The following is a 21,480-nucleotide window of genomic DNA, read 5'->3' on the forward strand; positions in this document are numbered from 1 at the left end:
CATCCTGCCGGGCTGTGGCCTCAGGGCACCTCTCCGACAACGCCACCGCGCGTTGCCTGGCAACCGCCACGTCTCGCTGCGACACGGCGCCGCCGCCACCCGCGCCGGACACCCCTGCGCGCGCACTCTCGCCGTCACGGCGAGACCCCGCCCCTCCGCAAAAAGGCCACAGCCATTGGCCGACCGCTGAGCCAATCAGCTAGAGAGGCATGTTCCCGCGGCCATAGGCGCCTGCTTTCAAACAGCCAGCGGAGGCGGTTGTGCAGCGCAGCCGAGCGCGACTGGGGCGGGGCGGGGCGGGGCGAGACGGGGTGAGCGTGTCGCCGCCCTCCCGCCTTCCTGCGTGGCGAAGAGCTGCTGCGGCCGCCGGTTGGCGCCCGCGGCTGTCAGTCAGGGCCGCGGGCGCACGGTTACGTTGTCAGGTGGGAGAGCGGCGGTTGCGCCTTCGTTGTGCCCGGGGAAGGCGGACAGCCGCGGCGCCCGGCAGCTCCGGTGAGTCTCGGCGGTCGGGACCGCGCTCTGCCGCCGCCTCCTCCGCTTCCTGCCCCGCAGTAGGCCGGGGCGAGGCCGGCTAAGGAGGCTCCGGCGGGAGGTGCTTCCCCGGCCGTGCTGTGAACAACGGCGCTAATCGTCCCCGCCCGGTGCCAGCGCCGTGCGGCCGCCGCGAGGGGCTGAGGCGGCGGCTGAGGAGCTCGCCCCGCGCGGCCTGTGGCGGTGGGGGCGCCTCGGCCTGCGCTCCCCGTCAGCCCCGCCCGCCGTGACTGACTGCGGCTCTTACAGGCTGGTGAAGGGTCTGGAAAAAAAGTCTGCTGGGGAGCGGCTGAGGGAACTGGGGTTGTTTAGTGTGGAGAAAAGGAGGCTCAGGGGAGACCTTATCGCTGTCTGCCACTGCCTGAAAGGAGGCTGTAGCGAGGCGGGCGTTAGTCTCTTCTCCCAGGTAACAAGCGATAGGACGAGAGGAAACGGCCTCAAGTTGCGCCAGGGGAGGTTTAGTTTGGAGATCAGGAAAAATTTCTCCACGGAAAGGGTTGTCAAGCGTTGGAACAGGCTGCCCAGGGAAGTGGTGGAGTCACCATCCCTGGAGGTATTTAAAAGACGAGTAGATGTGGTGCTTGGGGCCATGGTTTAGTGGTGGGCTTGGCAGTGCTAGGTTAATGGTTGGGTTTGATCTTCAAGGTCCTTTCCAACCAAAACGATTCTATGATTCTACGAAACGGGGCTGTATCATCTTGTCCGGTTGCCTCAGCTGGTTGGTTTGGGAGGGGCTTTAAGGAAAGAGGGGAGGGAGGGTGGGTGTCGGGAGGCCAGGTGGTGGTTTACAGCTGATGTGGGTTTGGGGGAAGATGTCTGTGCTTCAGTATCATTCTGTGAGAGGTGTTGCAGGCGGTCACACTGTGGAATCTGGTATTTTAGGAGGTGCACAGAGACAGGTACTTGTGTTGTTAGGATTCCTACTAACTATATTAGAGAGTTTCCTTGAATATCAGCAGGCAAGCAGGGCCTTTAAACATAATGAAGTCAATGACACATTATGTCTTTTAAGTTTGGAATAATGCTCTTGTAAATCTTACTTTATACTGAGTGAAGACTTCGGCATGTGCTACACCTGTATGCCCAAAGAATGTGTCATTCTGTAAAATCTTCATCAGTCATTTCTAGTTCATAAGTGCCTGTCAGGAGTATGTCTTCATCGGAGAGTAACTTACCTTGCAACCAAATGTGGGCCAGCGCTTACGCACGGTAGCTTACTGTGAACTCACTGCTCAGTGTAGACAAGTCCTTGGGAGTCTGAGTCTCTTTATTAAGCAGTTAAATCTGGAACTGACATGATGATACTTTTCCTATTTTTCCTATCACGGCTATTAGCCAAATGTGTAAGCAGCAGTATACTTCCAGTATAAAATATAGTTATTCTCTAGAAATAAATGAAGCAAGATTAAAAGTGGGCATAACTGTCAACATACATCACAGCATATGTATAACATACAGTGTTAGAACTTGAAGAAAATCATGTCTGGTTGTAAGGGAACTTCAATAATTTCATGTCAGCATATGAAAAGCCCAAATAATCTGTTTTAAATGCTAAGTTCTTAGAAATGTCAAGCATTGGATATACTGAGAAAAAAAGTTCAAGTGAATGTTATAGATAATGTGCAATGTTTGTTTCGAAAAATATATTTTTGTTTGTGTTTGGCTACTTAACTCAGGAAGCGAGGGTGGTACTTTCTGGTCGTGTGCGTGTCCCCCCTCTTTTGATCACGTGTGATGTTTTCCTGTCTTGCAATAGGTTTTGATGGATGCTCAATACCATTATTAGAAAACAATGTCCCTCGACTTGGATAGTGGAGTTCTACAAACTCAACATGAAGACTATGACCAAGAGGATCATGCAAGAGAACAAGAGGTGAAAAAGAACAAATTATTTAATCTGAACGCTTGTGTATCTAGCTGCTTCCCATTTTTCTCTTTTAAGTGCTAAAAAAAAAAAAGTTTCTTGCTCTCTTTGGTAAGAGCGAAACAGAGTGCAGACTCTGCTTTGCAAGAGTGGCATAAAAAGTAAAGAGATACTGAGATGCTGCATCTGAAGAGCCTTGCAGTGTCGTATGAAGTGGCTGGAAGACTGTTACTCCTTGCCTATGCAGTAGATGAAATGCAAAAGGCTGGTGTTACCTACATTTTGTGTTTCTTGACAGCTTTTTGACTTATTACCAATACTTAGAAAGCAACAGCTCTCTTTCACTTGAAAATTTCATTAGCTTAGAAAAGATAATTATAATCAGAATTTAAAAATTACATACTTTAATCTCTAGAAAAATATATTGAAATGTTTTGGGGTTTTGAGTTGAATACTTTGGGTGTTTCTGTTCTTTTTGTTTCATAAAGAGAATTGGCAAAATGTATGTTTAATGTGAATGTGCAGAATGGTTTCTTACAGGGTGGTGAATCATGTTCACGTCAGGTAACCTCCCTAATATACACTGCAGGGATCCCTGTCTAGAGTGTAGGTAATGTAAAGACAAACGTTCAAAAAAATATGTAGTAGAACAATAGCTGTTCAACTTGGAAAGATGCTATTGCAAACACTGTAGGGAATCCGATGTCTGCTCCAAGCCTTTCTACCCAGATAAAGAATGTTGTGCTTGTGCAGGAGAACAAGGAGTGAAATAATTGTAGGGTTGTTACAGTGAGTGCGCAAGAGAGTGTGTAAGTAGGATTAGAAGTTCGGAGTGTTGAGGGGAACATCTTTTCTATAAGGAGAGGCTGGGAGAGCTGGGGCTGTTTAGCGTGGAAAAGAGAAGGCTCAGGGGGAATCTCATCAATGTGTATAAATAGCTGAAGGGAGGATGTAAAGACAACGGAGCCAGGCTCTCTTTAGTGGTGCCCAGTGACAGGACAAGAAGCAATGGGCACGAACAAAGCAACTTCTTTGGAGTAAGTTTGTGATAATCCTTGTAGGTCATACGTGTTTGAACTATAGTAGGGTGGGGTTCACAAGACTACATGTTGTAGATATTTCGGCGGGACATGACTCTTAGCCTGCTAACAGGAGGCTAAAACACAGGCTCTGCTGTGTTCCCTGGTCATGATGCAATCCAAGACTTTCTGCATTAGTTAAGTTTTTCTGCCACAGCAAACCAGGTGTTTTTTTGTTCAAAACTGAGGAGGTCTACATGGTAGGAGAGTACTTTGACACTAACTTAAGAATTGGGTAACCCTTACCCACATCTGGAGGCCTGTGCTAGCTAACCTGGTAGGCTGAGCTTGGTTTAGATATGAACTCCCATGATGATGTTTTGTAAACTGTGTGGGCGCTCCTTTCTCTTGACTTTAAGTTTCCAAAGCAGTGCAAGACCAGCGAAACCTATGGTGCTTGAGTATGTCCTTGGTTGCAAGTAGGGCAAAGGAAAAGGGATCTTTAGTGAATGATGATGCCTTTCCTTTCCTGCTTCCTGGAGCTGAGATGGAATGAAGCTAGGGAGTGCCCTAATGATAAGGAAACTTTTTCACACCACTAGTGAATTTCTAGGAACAAACTCTTGGTGCTCTGTTTTTCTGTAGACATTTAGAAAAGTTGTCCTTAACTTCTCACCTATCTTATGGTCCGCATATAATGAATGTTGTTTGTTCTGTTTCAGTTGCAACAACTAGTGACAGACCTTCCCCATGATATGCTGGAGGACAGTGGAGACCAGCTCTCCAGCTATTCGGACTGTGGCATTCATGAGACTGAGGAGCAGTAAGGCATTTTGCACCATTTTTTATTTGTGTTGTGCTCTTGAGAATAGAGCAAAATCTCAGCTGATGAGGTGTGTAAAAGCAATCCAAGTAAAAGGGGAGCTGTAGTGCAGTTAGCAGTATGGTTTGTATTCCGTGAGAAACAAACTAGACGGCATTTAATTTAGCAAAGAGATGGTTTGGTTCGGTTTGTTTTTTCCTGAAGTTATAAGTGCATAATTAAGCTGCTTGTCTTTCTCTAGATCACATGAGCCTGGGAAGCATGATGGAAGGTGGAACGATCATCCATTGATAGGTGATCCTCAAAATGTAAGTTTGTATGAGCAGTGATGTAACTAGTAGGAACTACTTGTTCATAACAACATGCTAAATATTACTTAAATTCGCTAGAGAAATACTTTTCATGTAGGTGACGTGTTTTGCTATTCATTTGAAGTATTTGTAACTTGAAGGCTGGTAACCCCCGAAAAAGGGGGTTAGGGGGAAATCTGAGTTTTGAGAGAGCAATTCTAAACCTCTTAGGGTTATGAACAAGGACAAAATCTGTACCCTGAACAATTCTTGTGTGACCAGCAAAATGGTCATGTCGAAAAACATGGAAAGAATTGGAATGGCCTACATAACGATGAAGAGAAGAAACATTTATATGATATTAAAGATTACTGTGGCCAGAATGGTCAAGAGGATCCTGATGACGTGTATCTTGGTAGAGATGAGTTTAATGCTCCAAGTTGCTACCAACAGAACAATGTGTATCATCTTCCTGAAAACTTCAGGCCGTATACAAATGGCCACAAACCAGAGTTTAACTATCAGCAAAGTAAAACAACAAATTTTCCAGATGCTCCAAGGGAACATCTTAAGGTATTTCAGAAGCTGCTGCATTTTTCTGTCTCTTTTGGAAAATTTTCACAGGTCTTTAACTATTGGTAGTAATGTTTCTGAATGCTTTCAGTCTCTTCTTATCAGTTTCAACAGTGATGGGAGGCTTCTGTAGTTTATTTAAAACAGCGAAGAGTTAACTTAAACATCTTGAAAGTGTTACACTGTCCCGCACGACATCCTTGTCTCTAAATTGGAGAGACATGGACTTGATGGATGGACCACTTGGTAGATAAGGAATTGGCTGGATGGTCACACTCAAAGAGTTAACAAAAGGTTAACGGCTCCGTGTCCAAGTGGAGACCAATGACAAGTGGCGTTCCTCTGGGGTCAGTATTGGGACCGGTCCTGTTTAACATCTTTGTCGGCGACGTGGACAGTGGGATTGATGCACCCTCAGCAAGTTTGCCGACGACACCAAGCTGTGTGGTGTGGTCGACACGCTGGAGGGAAGGGAAGCCATCTGGAGGGACCTTGACAGGCTCGAGAGCTGGGCCTGTGCGAACTGCATGAAGTTCAACAGGGCCAAGTGCAAGGTCCTGCATGTGGGTTGGGGCAATCCCAAGCCCAAATACAGGCTGGGCGGAGAATGGATTGAGAGCAGCCCTGAGGAGAAGGACTTGGGGGTCATGGTTGATGAGAATCTCAACATGAGCCAGCAATGTGCGCTTGCAGCCCAGAAGGCAAATCGTATCCCGGGCTGTATCAAAAGCAGCGTGGCCAGCAGGCTGAGGGAGGTGATTCTGCCCCTCTACTCCGCTCTTGTGAGACCCCACCTGGAGTACTGTGTCCAGCTCTGGGGCCCCCAACATAAGAAGGACATGGAGCTGTTGGAACAAGTCCTGAGGAGGGCCACGAAGATGATGAGAGGGCTGGAGCACCTCTCCTGTGAAGACAGGCTGAGAGAGTTGGGGCTCTTCAGCCTGGAGAAGAGAAGGCTCCAGGGAGACCTTATAGCAGCCTTCCAGTACCTGAAGGGGCTTACGGGAAAGCAGGGGAGGGACTTTTTACAAGGTGATAGGACGAGGGGGAATGTTTTTAAACTGAAAGAAGGTAGATTTAGATTGGATGTTAGGAAGAAATTCTTTACTGTGAGGGTGGTGAGACACTGGAACAGGTTGCCCAGAGAAGCTGTGGATGCCTCCTCCCTGGCAGTGTTCAAGGCCAGGTTGGACGGGGCTTGGAGCAACCTGGTCTAGTGGAAAGGTGTCCCTGCCTGTGGCAATGGGGTTGGAACTAGATGATCTTTAAGGTCCCTTCCAACCCAAACCATTCTATGATTCTATGACAAATAATTGGATTTGCATATGTGCATGTTATGATTTTTTTTCTTTTGCTGTTCTTGGCTAGGTAGAATGCCATGAGGTAGAATGAATGTGATTCACTTAAGTGTGTGCTTACTCTATGGAAGTTGATGCTTCACCACTCTCCTGAAGTGGAAGCTTTCATGAAAATTTCTATCACACTTAAATGGTGTGCTGGATTGCAGCCTGAAAAAAAAAGAGCTACTAGAGCTTTTCTTAACGTCAACCTGTAAAATGAAAAATATTTTCACCGTGCAAGACTACTGTTGTAGTTTTAATTTATTTCCCCTTGTGTATATATTGTCACAACAGCAATTTGTTGCATCTGACGTCGGTAACCGATCGCCAGAATCTTACAAAGTGACGTACGAACCAGACCAAAGTGGCGTTCACCAAAAAATTCCAGTAATCCAAGAAGGAACCAGAAGAAACGAAGTGTTTGAGGATTTGCAACATGAAGTTTTGGGCAATGATGAAAGTAAGTGTTTGCTGTTTAGAGCTGAAATAAACTTGTGTGAAAAGTCCACTGGAAATCAGCAACAGAAACCCTATTAATTTCGGTAGATTTTTAGTAAGACAACTAAAGGTATGTTGATGTATGTGATCTTTTATTTTGCTCTAAGCTAACATTGAGATGGCCCTATTACTAACACAGTTATTATGTCTCTCTCTTAAGATGAAAAGGATGGTTTGGCTGTTAGTCTTCGTGAGTCTCAAAAACTCTATCAGAATGGAAAGGAACGGGAAGTGCATCTTGAAGGTGAAATAAAGGCCCTTGAAACTCAAATTCAGACTCTTACTACCAATGAGGAGCAGGTACTATAAACAGTTTTAAAATGTTTATTGTGGAAGATCTCTACAGTTATATTTGTGGTGCATTTGCATTAAACTAAGCTCTAGTTTCTTGCACTGTTCATGATCATTGCAGAAGCTGAATATATGATGAATGAATAGAATGCATTGGTGGAAAATAGTTTGTATTAAAATCCAGGCATTATCTGAGGACTTTTAGCAACTCTTGCACGAAAAAAATCCTGAACTGACTTACAGAATATTGGAGCAAAAATAAAACATATGTAACTGGGAGCTACTTTAATACTGTTCCTGCAGATATTGAAGCAATCCAAAGTGGCAGAGGTAGCCATGGAAAGCATGCAGGAGCAGCTGTTAGAACGTCAGCGATCAGATGCCCTTCAGCGTGCCAGAGAACAACACGAGGCCGTTATTTCGGCTCTCAAGCAGAAGTATGAAAAGCAAGTATTATCATTAGAGCAGAAACTTGATATGACAAAATCTGCAGTCCGAGAGCAGGTGAGAAATTGTTTTAGGATGCTGAGTACTCTACTGGAGAGTCTGTAGAGCTCCCCATGTTTCCTAAACTGCACTTGTTGACCTATAATTCTGATAATTCCTTCTAGAAGCTGCTAAGCAAATGGAATGGAAATTCTATGTAAGTCTCAATATTATGAAGCCTATGTAGTATAGTTTTTATAAACATGGCCAGGCAGTTGTGAGCTCAAATGGTGAGTTTGTACATAGCAGATGCAGAGGAGGCAAGAATTTATTGTCTCAGTTCCTCTACTGAGCTTTCATTCTGTACACAATCCCTTTTTGAAAGGGTACTGGGAAAGAAAAGAACTAATTTGGAAAGCATGTAATATTTTTGCTGCAAGAAAATCTGTTTATTAACCAGTCTATTTCCAAGCTATAGTCTCAAAATGATCAAGGATGTCTAATCACTGAACAGTCACTTTATTTTAGAAGTATGGATTTAAAAGGAGAGAGGCAAGGAAAAAAGGCTAGCTTTAAGATGGAGTTTGATAGGGATTGTGTCACATGGTTATAGAGCTTATTAAAATTATTCTACCTGACATGTGATAAGAGTCCATTACACTATTAGAAATATTCAAGCAATGTAGTCTAGGCAGGCCTTAATAAATTGTCCTTCTCTTTCACATAAAGGAAATAGAATTAAATTTCTTTAATTCTAGGTCTGTAATTCTTGTCTCAACATAAATATGCATAAAAATAAGCGGGTTGTACGTTTGAAGAGGTAACTAGCACTTTCTTGTAAACAAGCACGCGCTGCTAAATTTCTGTTTATTAGTACCCCAAGAAAGCTTACACAGCTTTGTCTCTACTGCAAAAAAGTGGTTTTTTATGGTAATATGTTTGGGGTATTTAGAAAGAGGTCTCCTGTTTTTGAGCGAAAATGGAAAAGTGAAAAGGTGTAAAGACGAGGTACTGTGCCTCCCAGGTCTGTGTAGGTAACTGTGAGTAGTGCTGTATGAAGGTCTACATGTGTATCATGTGAAAAAAGTACAGTTGTTCTTTTATAGAGCATTCGAACTGGCTAGCTTGGCTTAAGCTCAGTTAAAATAAGTTGAGTTAAGCTCAGGCTTAATACAAATAATGTGAAGGCTTGATTTTTCTGCAGTAGACTGACTATATGTGATTAATTACGGAGGATAATGTGACATGCTGAAAACCAACTGCTTTAGGAAATACGAAACGGTGGACATCCATGTATGTTTATATATGAGTCTACTTACTCTCTCGTAGTGAAAACTTAACTTTGCTGTAAGAGATGAATTGTCAGCCAAGGATAGCATTTGATCTATGATTGATTTAGCTGGCCTCTGCCCCTTTAGGTATCCAATTGATTCTTTTCTCCTGTGTCTTGTATGTATTGACTCTTCCTGTATCTGAAACTGTCCTAGACAGCTAGGTATTTGTAACATGAGTAAAAGTAATCTCTCTTCCTAGAAAGAGCTTTGCAAAACTCTAGGAGAGCGTGTTAAAGAACCTGAAAAAATGTTGGAAGAAACCAGATGTGAAATAAGTGAAATAGTAGATCGACTGAGGAGAAGCCTAGAAGAAAGCCAAAAGCAATATCCATGTTTACTGCAAACAGGTCAGCCTTTTCTTCATACCTTGTCTTTCCTTGCAGAAATGGCTCCAGTATTTTGAAGTATGAAATTGCACAGCTATGTTCCTATTGAAATGGAATCAACATCAAGCTAAATGTGTACTAGACCATTTCCTATGCAGTACATTAGTCAGACTTAAATGAAATTTAGTGAAGTCTAGACTGAAGTGTAAAAAGAAAAATGGTAAAAATAAATTAAAACCAAACACCCACCCCCAAAAACCAAACCAAAAAACCCCAAGCAACAGCAATTAAACTATTTTTGTATGCGTTTTGTGCTGCATATGTGTAAACGTAATTTTGGACTAAATAACAGCCCTTGGGAGCAAGCTGCTTATTCTTATGTTAGGCATTTGACTCGAATTGCCGTTCTCAATTCAAATCTCAATGAGAAAAGAATTGTTTTTGTGGCTGGAGGCTGGTTCTTGGAAACTTCTATCAGTAGGAACAGCACATGAAATATTGTGCTCTTTGTGTATTTGACTTGTGCCTACCTTTACACGTTGAAGCCTTTAAATAGTAATGTACGTCTTTTCAGAGAATCCAAACATCTTAACTAAACAAAATGTCTGTCTTCCTGGATCCAAATTTAAGAGCGTGTTCTCTTTGAGAACTGTGGTAGTCTGGAAGAAAAATCTCTCTAGAGAGAGCCTAAATGTCAGGATAGAGAAGGAGAAAAACCTTATTAGATCTGTATTATGTAGTAAATAAGTAATGATAAATGTTATAGGATATTTAAAAAGAGTGCAACTGCCAGTTGAAGAAATGCCATGCTTTTTCTGTGCTATATTCATCAAATGCCTTAAAGCAGTAATAAATTGGCAAACTGATAAAACTAAACTTTTCACCTGGGGAGGAAGGGAAGGTGGCCTGTTTTCCAAGGTGGTCCTGTTCCTGCTGGACTTCTGGCACAATCACACGATGTCACTTTTTGCTTCAGGTGAGCTACAAGGAAAGCAAACATTTGGCACATCTTGCTTCTCATGGTATTTATCTTAAAGCTACTATTAAAAACTCTGAAAAAAATAAAGCCACTGTAGCTCCCAAACTTTAAAACACACTGCAGTTTAAAGTGGAGACCAATAACCTTCACCTGCTCAATTCAGGCAGAAATATTCTTGCTTTCATTATCTGTATTTTCGGTTAGTTGAGCTCAAGGAAATAGAAAGAGAGCAATGCCTATTACCAGAATCAACATCGCTATATTTAACAGTGATGTCTGTCAGATTGCATAGTCTTTCTTGCATATTTATGACTTGCTCTTTCTCTCCCTTTTCTTTCCTGCAATAGGCTCGATGCAGGAGACAAATCAGATACAGTTTCAATTGCAACAAGCTCAGTCAGCGCAAATGGTAAGCAACAACATGAACAAGGCTTTGCAGGTTAATTGATTTTATTAAATGTTTTGCTGTTTTGATTTTATGGGAGCAGGCATTATTGCTAAGAGGTTGGTAGTTGAAAATCTCTTTATTTGTTGGGGAATCAAGCACGTCTCCTTCCAGTAGAGGACTACCCACTACTTCATCTCCCAGTGTTGCATGTTGGACACTTCTCTCTCTCTCCCTCTCTCTCCCTCTCCCTCCCTCTCCCTCCCTCTCCCTCCCTCTCCCTCCCTCTCCCTCCCTCTCCCTCCCTCTCCCTCCCTCTCCCTCCCTCTCCCTCCCTCTCCCTCCCTCTCCCTCCCTCTCCCTCCCTCTCCCTCCCTCTCCCTCCCTCTCCCTCCCTCTCCCTCCCTCTCCCTCCCTCTCCCTCCCTCTCCCTCCCTCTCCCTCCCTCTCCCTCCCTCTCCCTCCCTCTCCCTCCCTCTCCCTCCCTCTCTCTCTCATTGAAACACAACGGGGCGTATGTATTGGCACGAGTCTGTTACCATACATCTATCTAACCTGCTTATGGAAAAAGAAGAATGTAAATTCGACTTGCTGGGGATCTCATAACTGAATTAGGCTGTAAGGATAGTTGGAGATATTATGTTCTGAAATTTACCTTTTGCTAGCAAAAAGGAATGCTAAAGAGTCCTCTGTAAAATACGAGTGAAAGTCTGTGCTTCCAGTTCAGTTCATATATTTGACTTAAATCTGTTGTCTTGGAAATTATGAATCCTAATAAGTACTAGGCTGTTTTTCGAGCTATGTACTTTTCTGTTGTCATCTGTTTTACTCTACAAGGGCAGCAGGAAAGAAGTAAGAGCAAAAGAAAGAATACTGAACTTCATATATGAACTGAAATAAGAACAATAGGATATGCTGAGCAGCAGAAAATATTGCCTAACTAATTTGTAGTTTTAACATGTGCTTTGCTAGAAGTATCAAAAATGCTGGTATATTGAAAGAAAATAGGTTTAGATTAGATATTAGGAAGAAATTCTTTACTGTGAGGGTGGTGAGACACTGGAACAGGTTGCCCAGAGAAGCTGTGGATGCCCCCTCCCTGGCAGTGTTCTCAAGGCCAGGTTGGACGGGGCTTGGAGCAACCTGGTCTAGTGGAAAGGTGTCCCTGCCTGTGGCAGGGGAGTTGAAACTAGATGATCTTTAAGGTCCCTTCCAACCTAAACCATTCTGTGATTCTATGAAATAAATAAAACTAGTGCTAGATGATTCAGGTAAACAAAGCTAAATACAACTATATTTAGAAAGAAAAGCTCCATGTATTTGTTTTCTTTGGAAGAGTTATCATGGGCCTGATATGTTTGCTTGGACTTTCGTGGCTTGGTGTAATTTTTTTCTGTCTTCCTTTAAGGAGGAATTAATGGAACTGAAGGAAGAAATGAAGAGAATCCAGACTGCTCAATTACAAAATGATCTTCAAGGTTTCCAGAAGATATTGGAGGAAAATAAGCAGCTGTTGAAAGCAGAAGAAGCATCAAAAGAGTCAGAGGTTTGTTCTTAAAAGTAAAGATGCACTGGATTTTAGTGAATGAAACCAACAGTTACGCTTCTTATGAAAATGGACCAAAGAATTTACTCACAGCTGAGTATTCATAGCAACTAAGTAAATCTTAAGGAAACTATTGTCATTTGGATGATACCTTGTTTTGTATCTTTGGTGAAAAAGAAACAAACTGAATAGCAGCACTTGGGCAGCAGATGCCTTATTAGGTGAGTTCTGATGTGATGGCTTGCTCGGTAGCACATAATGGCCACTCTGCTTTTTTCAGAACTAAATTTCATCGGAGAAAGTAGGTTTTCTTTAGCCAAAAAGACCTCGTAATTTCTCTGACAAAGCTGATAGTGTCATTAGGTTATACAAATGGAACACTAAATAGACTGCCTAAAGCAGGTCAACTGTCTTGCTAAGCAAGTACAGTAAAGAGGTGCAGCTCAAAATATGCTGGGAATAAAGATCCTTGATAAGAAAACTTATTTTAGAGCAATAGCCTATAATAACCTCTGATATCATGCCCTAAAACACCTCCTTTTGAGAGTTGAATCTCTTGTCCTCCTGTCGTCAGTAAGATTAGTACACAGGCTCTTGAGAGTTAACCATGTCTCTTATGCATTCCCATCACTTTGTACCACAGCAATTTTTTTTCCTCCTAGCTCAAGAAACAGCTACTAAAAGAAAAAGAAGACTCTCTTAAGCTTCTGAGGGCTGAGCTTGAAGAGAAATACAGCAGTTCTATGATAGCAGCAAAGAGGTGGTGGCTGGAAGAAAAAGAACAGCAGGTTGAAGTGGAAGTTTACTGCATACTCTTTGTCGTCTGTTTCCTATTTTTCTGGTTCTGTCTTTAGATTCACTTTGTACTCTGCGGTCTGTTAATTCTTGTAGCCACCTGGCACGAGCTTGGGTTAAAGTTCATCTTCCTACAGGAAAATAAAAACCTACTCCAGTCACCACCACCGAATACATTTTTATTATTACTTTCATGTAGCACTGAAAGAACAGACTTCAGTTTGGATTGCCTATGTTTACAGAAATAAGAAGAATCAGACCAGTAGCATCTGATGCATTTTTTGATGCAAAAATTATACCAAAATGATGAATACTCAGTTACTTGAGGCCAGTCATGCATTGACTTTGGGGGACATCCACCTGTTAGTGGTGGATGCAAAGCAAAGAGAAGACTCCTTCAACCAAGTGGTTGATGAAGACAGGAATGACCTTAAAAAAATAATATGAGTTTACTTTTTAAAATGAGATACTGATATATCTGATGTTCGTTGGCTCTTTCCAATAAATATAGAAGTCTGGAAGCTCTGTGAGTATCTTAGACTTTCTGAAGATCGTTCACAGTTAGGAACAGAGCAATTTAATGCTTCAGTAAATATTACAGGAATGCGTTAAAGAAGAGAGAACCCTAGATGTACTGAAAACTTGTAAAATCCAAAGAGCAACAGAAGAGTAATACCTGAGAGGTAGGGTCCGTAGTAATATCTCCAGAGTTGTACAAAAAATTAAGAGAAATGAAACACACAAGTGTTAGCATCTCATGTACTTTATATTGGTGGGTATAATATATATATATTTAATAAAATTATACTTGCTTAGTTGAAAACACTTGTGAGCCAAGGTTAGATCATTTACCTTCTTGGAAAGAGATGTTTCCTACTTCTAGCAAGAGGTATTGAATACATGAGATAATTCCAGAATTCTGGCATGTATTCTGTAACATTTCAACAGAGATAGCATCAGAGTTAAGTAGTGCACTTTATTACCGTGTTTATTTTTGGACCACAGTCTTAATGCAAATCCCATATATGTGGTTATGCAAAATGAGCCAGATTCTGGTCATGATTACACTGGTGTACACACAGAGTGATGCCACAGTTTCACTGAGGAAGGAATCTGATCCTGTAACACAGAGGGTTGCATGGTATTTCAGTTAAGTAGTTGATGTGTTTCACTGTAGAGTTAGAGGTGAGATATTAGTGTCCGAAGCAATTTTTGTACATTATTGACTTAAACTTGTAACACTTTCTGAGATTTTTTTGAGGGGTTATTGTGCAGTCATGAAATGAAATAATTGTTACAATTTCTGTGAAAAATCAAAACACCATAAGTTGTCATTGTTTTTCAGTTTTTTTTGTGTCTTTCTAGCTGGCTATTTACAACATAAAACTCTGTGTTACAACCTTCCTCAAAAAGAAGAGTATTAGTTATTCCAAAGTTTTCAGGCTAGTAAAAAAAAATTCAGTATTTACATCGTATCAAATCTGTCATCACTAAAATCATATCACTAAAAATACACATATATGAGAAGTATTGAGAATACAAAAACCTGGGCAAGTCCCTGGCTGAAGAAATTTGGTCAGGGGACTGTCTGCTGTGTGGAGAAGAGTCTTCATGGGAATACAGTCTGCATGCCCCTTGCTTTTGTTCAAAACTTGCTTTTTGTTAAAGAGCTGCCAGGACTTCAGAAGTTTTACATTCTATTAGGACCACAGAGTTATTTGTGCATGTGTCATTATGATAATACATGCTTACCAACACCCAAAACATCGTTATTACATTTACTGCCTTCCCTTTAAGGGATCCACACTGAAAGCAAGTCGACTTCTCACCATTCCTGCTGTATGTTTACTCATTGTATTTCACTTAGCTTCAGCAGTGAAATTGCCTCCCTTCCTCCCTTTTTTATTTATAACTCGTTTTCAGTTCTGGACTGATTTTCATTCCAGTGCTCTGCAGTTGTATTGTGTTTTGTGACACTGCAGAGGAACATTTATATTTTAGAAAAAAAAAAAGGTTATTTCTAATGTATTGTACCACTCCCTCTCCTTTTTAAATGTGAGCGCTCTCTCTTTAAATCCTGTGTGTCGCGTTGTCTGAAAGCATTTTCCCTTTCTTTGGATGTTGGTCTATTTGATATACTGTAAGTCATTAGGATCTGTTTTTCTTGCACAGGTTGCACTACTTTTGGATAGTCTCAGTTATTTTACAGTCAGTGTCTTCTGGAGCCAAAGAGAAGAAATATACAGAGCTCGTCTACTAGCTTTGTCTTTACCTTGCTATTTAATAGTTAATACTTTGTGGTATGTTAAGAGCTTTTCTATAACGTGGCACTTTTTAAGAACTCTCTTTTAAAAAGTAGTAATAAACTTCAGCCAACTTGTTCTTTTTAAGTGAAACTTCCAGAGTTCTTCAATTGAATCCATTATCCTTAATAATCATCTGGTCTTGACAATAAATATGTCACCAAAGTTAGTTACTTTTTTGCAAAAAGAGAGATGGAAATCAATTCAGAATTGTATTTCATTGTTGCTAGCCTGTGAAAGAAATTGGCAAAATTAAAATCTGCAAAGAAATGTTCCTTTATAGCTTATACAGCAAAGTAGGGCGGGTTAGAGTTTGTCAGGTAACTGATTATTCAGAAATGAGAAGTTATTCTGCATTTAGCTGCATTGCTTACTGTTTTCTTCATCGTGGAAAAGAATAAAATGCGGTAACAATTTTCTGTGTTTGGACTGCTGCCGCACATAATTGGGAACAACAGAGCTAAAGCCTTGATTTTGGTGAAGTGCTTAGTCTACGTGTTGGATTAAGATGTGTGCAACAAATCACTCCAATTCTATAATAATTTTTTGAACGTTATTTTTTTTATTTTATTACTGTAATGTTATTACTTTGCAGTTACAGACTTCGAGAACTGGGTCAGTTGCAAGAACAAAATTGGCATGAAGAGAGTTGTATATTTGTTCTTGAAAATGGATTGCCAAAATACTTTTGAAAATGGTCAGCCTGAATTGTTCTGTACGTCAAATGCAACTGGTGATGTTAGTCTCACAGGGTTAGTAAGCTGTTATTTAAAAGTCCTGTTCTTTAACCAGTATCCAAGGAAGGCTAGATAATATTTGCTAGATAGACATGTTAAACAGATCATCTGTGCAGAAATGGGATTTGTGAAGCAGCTTACGGAATGGAAAATAAATTTAGGCTGAAGTGTGCCAGCAAGTCAATATATGAGAACAATTTGCAACAAGCAAAGGTGAGGAAGACATCACAGAATCACAGAATGTTAGGGATTGGAAGGGACCTCGAAAGATCATCTAGTCCAATCCCCCTGCCGGAGCAGGATTGCCTAGACCATATCACACAGGAACGCGTCCAGGCGGGTTTTGAATGTCTCCACAGAAGGAGACTCCACAACCTCTCTGCGCAGCCTGTTCCAGTGTTCAGTCACCCTCACCGTAAAGAAGTTTTTCCTCATATTTATGTGGAACCTCCTGTGTTCCAGCTTGCACCCATTGCCCCTTGTCCTGTCAAGGGATGTCACTGAGAAGAGCCTGTCTCCATCCTCATGACACTTGCCCTTTACATATTTATAAACATTAATGAGGTCACCCCTCAGTCTCCTCTTCTCTAAGCTAAAGAGACCCAGCTCCCTCAGCCTCTCCTCATAAGGGAGATGTTCCACTCCCTTAATCATCTTCGTGGCTCTGCGCTGGACTCTCTCTAGCAGTTCCCTGTCCTTCTTGAGCTGAGGGGCCCAGAACTGGACACAATATTCCAGATGCAGCCTCACCAGGGCAGAGTAGAGGGGGAGGAGAACCTCTCTTGACCTGCTTAACCACACCCCTTCTAATACAGCCCAGGATGCCATTGGTCTTCTTGGCCACAAGGGCACACTGCTGGCTCATGGTCATCCTGCTGTCCACTAGGACCCCCAGCTCCCTTTCCCCTACGCTGGTCTCCAACAGGTCTGCCCCCAACTTGTACTGGTACATGGGGTTGTTCTTGCCCAGATGCAGGACTCTACACTTGCCCTTATTATATTTCATTAAATTTCTCCCCGCCCAACTCTTCAGCCTGTCCAGGTCTCTCTGAATGGCTGCGCAGCCTTCCGTTGTGTCAGCCACTCCTCCCAGTTTTGTGTCATCAGCGAACTTGCTGACAGTGCACTCTATTCCCTCATCCAAGTCATTAATGAATATATTGAATAGTACTGGTCCCAGTACCGACCCTTGAGGGACTCCGCTAGACACAGGCCTCCAACTGGACTCAGTCCCATTGACCACCACTCTCTGGCTTCTTTTCTTCAGCCAGTTCACAATCCACCTCACTACCCGATCATCCAGACCACACTTCCTCAGTTTAGCTGCAAGGATGCTGTGGGAGACCGTGTCAAACGCTTTACTGAAATCGAGATAGACCACATCCACAGCTTTACCATCATCTATCCACCGGGTTACGTCCTCATAAAAGGCTATCAAGTTGATGGGGGTCATCCCTGTGATGGGGGTCAGCTCTGCATATTGGGCCCTCAGATCCCTTTAGGAAGGAGTCTCCAACCACTAAAACTCTTCTCTTCTTCCTTGTGGAGGAGGTAGCTATACGCCTCTCAGGTTTTTCTGACTGTGGTGGGACCTCTGATATAGGTTGCCTCTCCACCACATCCCCATTGGACCGGCTGTATTCCACTAGGGCTTCATATCTATTGCTCAGAGGCACCTGTGGAGGCAAGGTAGGCAAGGAGGACACTCGCCTTTTGCCACGGCCATAGACTTGCCTCCACTCACTCCTCTCCTCTAGGTTATTGTTTTCCACCTGAGAGAGGCAGAGTACAGGGGTCCCTCGATCCTGGGAGCTCTCCGGCAGGTGCTCCCATTTTTGTTGCAGGGAAGGCAGAGCCTGGCTCCACCAGTCTATCTCCGTTTCAGCCTCCCGAATGCTCCTAAGCCTTTCTACTTCGGCTTGAAGCCTTTCAACCTGGCTTTGCAGCTGTGCTGCTCGGTCGAGCAGATCATCTACCTGCTCACAGCGCACACAGCCCCCTGTCACCACAGAGACGCTGTAGCATTCACTGCAGCCTGCGACCTGCACCATTGCCTCCTTCCGTGGGAGCTCTGTCTGGGTTCCCACATCCATTTTGGTCTTCTTCCGCCGGGTAGATACCATTGTTCTTTCACTGAGCTGGGAAATACCTCCTGGTGACACCCCTGGTTCACAGCTCCTTGGCACCTTCCTCGCCTTGTGCACTGGGAGGGAGTCAGCGCCCTCCCCAACGAGCTGTAAACTGCTGCGGCCTCTCCTGCCCTGGGACACACACAGTCACTGCTGACTCACCCAGTCACTGCTGAGTCTCCCTCTCCCCTCTGGGCAGGGACTAGTCCCTGTCCTCCAGGAGGCTTTTTATCACCCAATCAACAGGGGGTGGTGCATTTAAATTGCCCGCGGTGCCTCTGGCTATGCCCCCTCCTCTCCTGATTCGTTGCTGGGAACCTCCGGGTCCGGGGTGGGGGGGGAAGCAGCTCGGGGCTGCTGCTCGGGGGGTCTCGGGGGGAGCCCAGGGTACGAAAACCGCCCGATTACAGCCCGATGTCGCCCTCACCCCCGCACTAACCTCAAGTCGCTGCCGCTGCTGTCGCTGCTGCCGCCGCTGTCAGCTGTTTGTTCTCAAGTCGCTGCCGCCGCTGTCGCCGCAGGGGAAGAAACGTGTATCAGATATTCTGATCTAAAATCTGAAATAAATGGTGACACAATGGCAGCATGGATATGATAAGAAATGCCAACTGACATGCAGAAATGGGGTCATCAGAATCATGAATTAGAGGATAATATTCCTGGGGCTGGAATATATGAGGCAGTAACTAACTTTTGTGGCTGACTAATACAGAATAAAGAGTTATGATACCAGTGGAAGTTATTTATTGCAAGTGTTAGATATGCTTCCATGGATGTGTTTTACTCTTGTTAAAAAAAAAGGAGAGGCAACTTGGATCTGTGATCTGTGTCCGCAGCACAGCTGTGGTATTTTGAGACATTTCTGCTGCCAGATTTATACCCCTGCCAGGAACAGTGCCTGAATGGTTGCACTCTGAGTCCCCAGTTCCAGGGACACCTTAGCACTAGCCAGTGTTAAATCCCAGCAATTTGAGCTCGGTGCTGCACTGTGTGCTGAAGCAGCTGGGAAAGGGTCTTGTTAATATGTGAAGCTGTCTCTGGCACTGGACAGGAGCAGACAGAAGTGGCATGGTGATAATTTCTTGACATACCAGAGCTGAACCTACCAAACCTCATTGGTAAGAAGTGTTAGATATCGTAGGAAATAACTTTTTAAATATTTACAAAGTTTTGTTTGCTTTCCTTCTGAACACCCTCTGATATCTTTGCCATGTACTTTCTAATGATGACGCACTGGGATCTGGCTGGGGTGAGTAATGGTGTCTGGCTGGGGAGGGGAGAGGACAGGGAGTGCTTAACTGCGGAATTATTTAAGGAAATGAACTGTGTGGGAAAAAGAGTGTTGTGATTGGATGCATTTATCAACTGGCATTTCAATGCCACCTGTGGACGGAGGATTATTGTGTCTGACTTTTTAAATGGTTGGAAGTCAGTGCATTGAGCTAACATGGGAATATTGTGTTGTGTGTCTGGTCTTGATTCAGTTTGTGAAGCGAGATGTGCTACATGTCCCCTATTAGGAAAGACGGAGGCAAATAATAGTTATCCAGTGGGCTCCTGAGCGTGGTTATTCACTTTTCTGACCAGGATTTAAAAGCCACAGAGTCTTGTATGCAAAACATGATTTTGTCATAGCCTGCAAGCAACTGGAAGAGACATTTCGCAAGTGAGAATGGATTTACAAGCACATTGGCCTTTCCTGTTTCTCTGGTACAGTGGCACACGAAGGTTTGCATTCAGCTTTTGGGAGGGATATGTGTGTGTAACGCATTCTGTTTCTTCTCTGTGTCCTTATCAGGAGATGTTAGTATGACTGAAAATACCCAGAATCACTTTGAAGGACATTTGGAAATTGAGTCTGAAATGCTAAATGTTTGTGTTCCGTACCTCTTCGTGCTGTGGTGGTACTTACTGCTACAGTCAGATTGGTCATGGTGTGCTCTTGTGTGAGTTCTGAGACTCTCTGTAATTCTTGGAATTTTGCTGCAAAAATTCTCATTTGAGGCACAGCAGATCCTGCCTGCTGAAATGAGGCATATGGTGTTTTTCTCCTTCATCTTTAAACGTATTGTACCTTCTCTGAAGAGAGTAAATTGAAGTACAGTGAAACATGCAGTGATGGAAGCCGTGTTTTTCCATTAACAGTATAGTTGTTTGTATAGTGAAAGGTATCGTGTGGTTTCCAATCCTGTCAAGAAACACGGCTTTCTCAAAAAACTAAAATTTTAGGAGTTGGCATTTCTTATCATATCCATGCTGCCATTGTGTCACCATTTATTTCAGATTTTTAGATCAGAATATCTGATACACGTTTCTTCCATTCCTGGTTTTTAAACTCGGGACAAGTGATAGGAGTTTTGTGTGTGCAAGCACACCTGAATCAGCTTAGGTAAATATGATTATATGTGCATATTTTTAGGATTTGTTTAAGATTCTTCATTCGTGGTCCAGTGAAAACTAATTTTTTTATAACATTCTCTTTATCCCTGTTCCAAAAACATAATTTGCTTGATGTCATTCTCATATAATTCTTAATGGTGACATTTGAGTTGATACATTCAGAGTTCCCTTCTCACCTATTAATTTTTCCCATATATGTGTCCAGCCATTGGACATTTTTGGAAACTCCTTTGGAAATCCCATTATCTGTTTTTCTAATCCTAATCCTACTTTTTCTAATCTAAAAGTTGCATTTAAGGCAAATTTTCCACCTCTATAACAGAGATGTAGTTTCTTTTCTTATATATAGCATTCTCAGCACCTGCCGTTCCAGGCCAGAGAAAGATGGAAGCTCGATTTCTCGTACTGTTCCTGCACTCAACTGCAGAGTGCTGCATTTTAGTTGTTCAGTATTTTTTTCTGCTTGTAACTGCATAGTTACTAGTTCTCTCACCATTTAAAATTCCTGTTTATACTTTAAGAGTGCCATTGAAAAACAGAATTGCTATCAAATTCTTTTTTTTTTTTTCCATTAGAAATATACATTTGGATACTTCAGAAAAAAATAGTTGAAATTTGCCAGAAGTCATGTACCACGTTAAAAGGATTCTGCTACTTGAAACTCAGACCACCAGTCTTTTAGCTAGCATTATTCTTTAGCTGTGTGAGAGCAGTTTCCAAAAGAGCATTCTCAGGTACAACTGGTTGTGATTCTCTTTCCTGGTGGCTGGCCAAGCAGTGCCACGGGCCATCAAGTGCAGTGGGTCACACGTGAGCAGCGCTGAGCAGGCTTTGCAGAAATGAGACTGTGTTTCTGCCTTGTGCAGTGTCCCCAGCTGGTAAAAAAAAAAA

The 21,480-nt window shown here is 42.8% G+C and overlaps 1 protein-coding gene across 1 annotated transcript; it reads left to right on the plus strand.

The window, feature by feature from the left end:
* Window positions 1-352: 352 nt before the first annotated feature.
* LOC137668829 (centrosomal protein of 152 kDa-like) lies at window positions 353-13,184 on the plus strand. The gene is made up of 11 exons (XM_068410637.1): window positions 353-492; window positions 2,288-2,404; window positions 4,137-4,237; window positions 4,479-4,545; window positions 6,735-6,900; window positions 7,099-7,238; window positions 7,533-7,733; window positions 9,189-9,336; window positions 10,642-10,703; window positions 12,088-12,225; window positions 12,888-13,184. Exons 2-11 carry the CDS (start codon window positions 2,324-2,326, stop codon window positions 13,077-13,079), a joined length of 1,296 nt encoding a protein of 431 aa, XP_068266738.1. The 5' UTR covers window positions 353-492; window positions 2,288-2,323; the 3' UTR covers window positions 13,080-13,184.
* Window positions 13,185-21,480: the final 8,296 nt, after the last annotated feature.

Source organism: Nyctibius grandis, chromosome 11 (assembly GCF_013368605.1).
Source record: "Nyctibius grandis isolate bNycGra1 chromosome 11, bNycGra1.pri, whole genome shotgun sequence".
In the NCBI taxonomy this organism is placed as follows: Eukaryota; Metazoa; Chordata; class Aves; order Nyctibiiformes; family Nyctibiidae; genus Nyctibius; species Nyctibius grandis.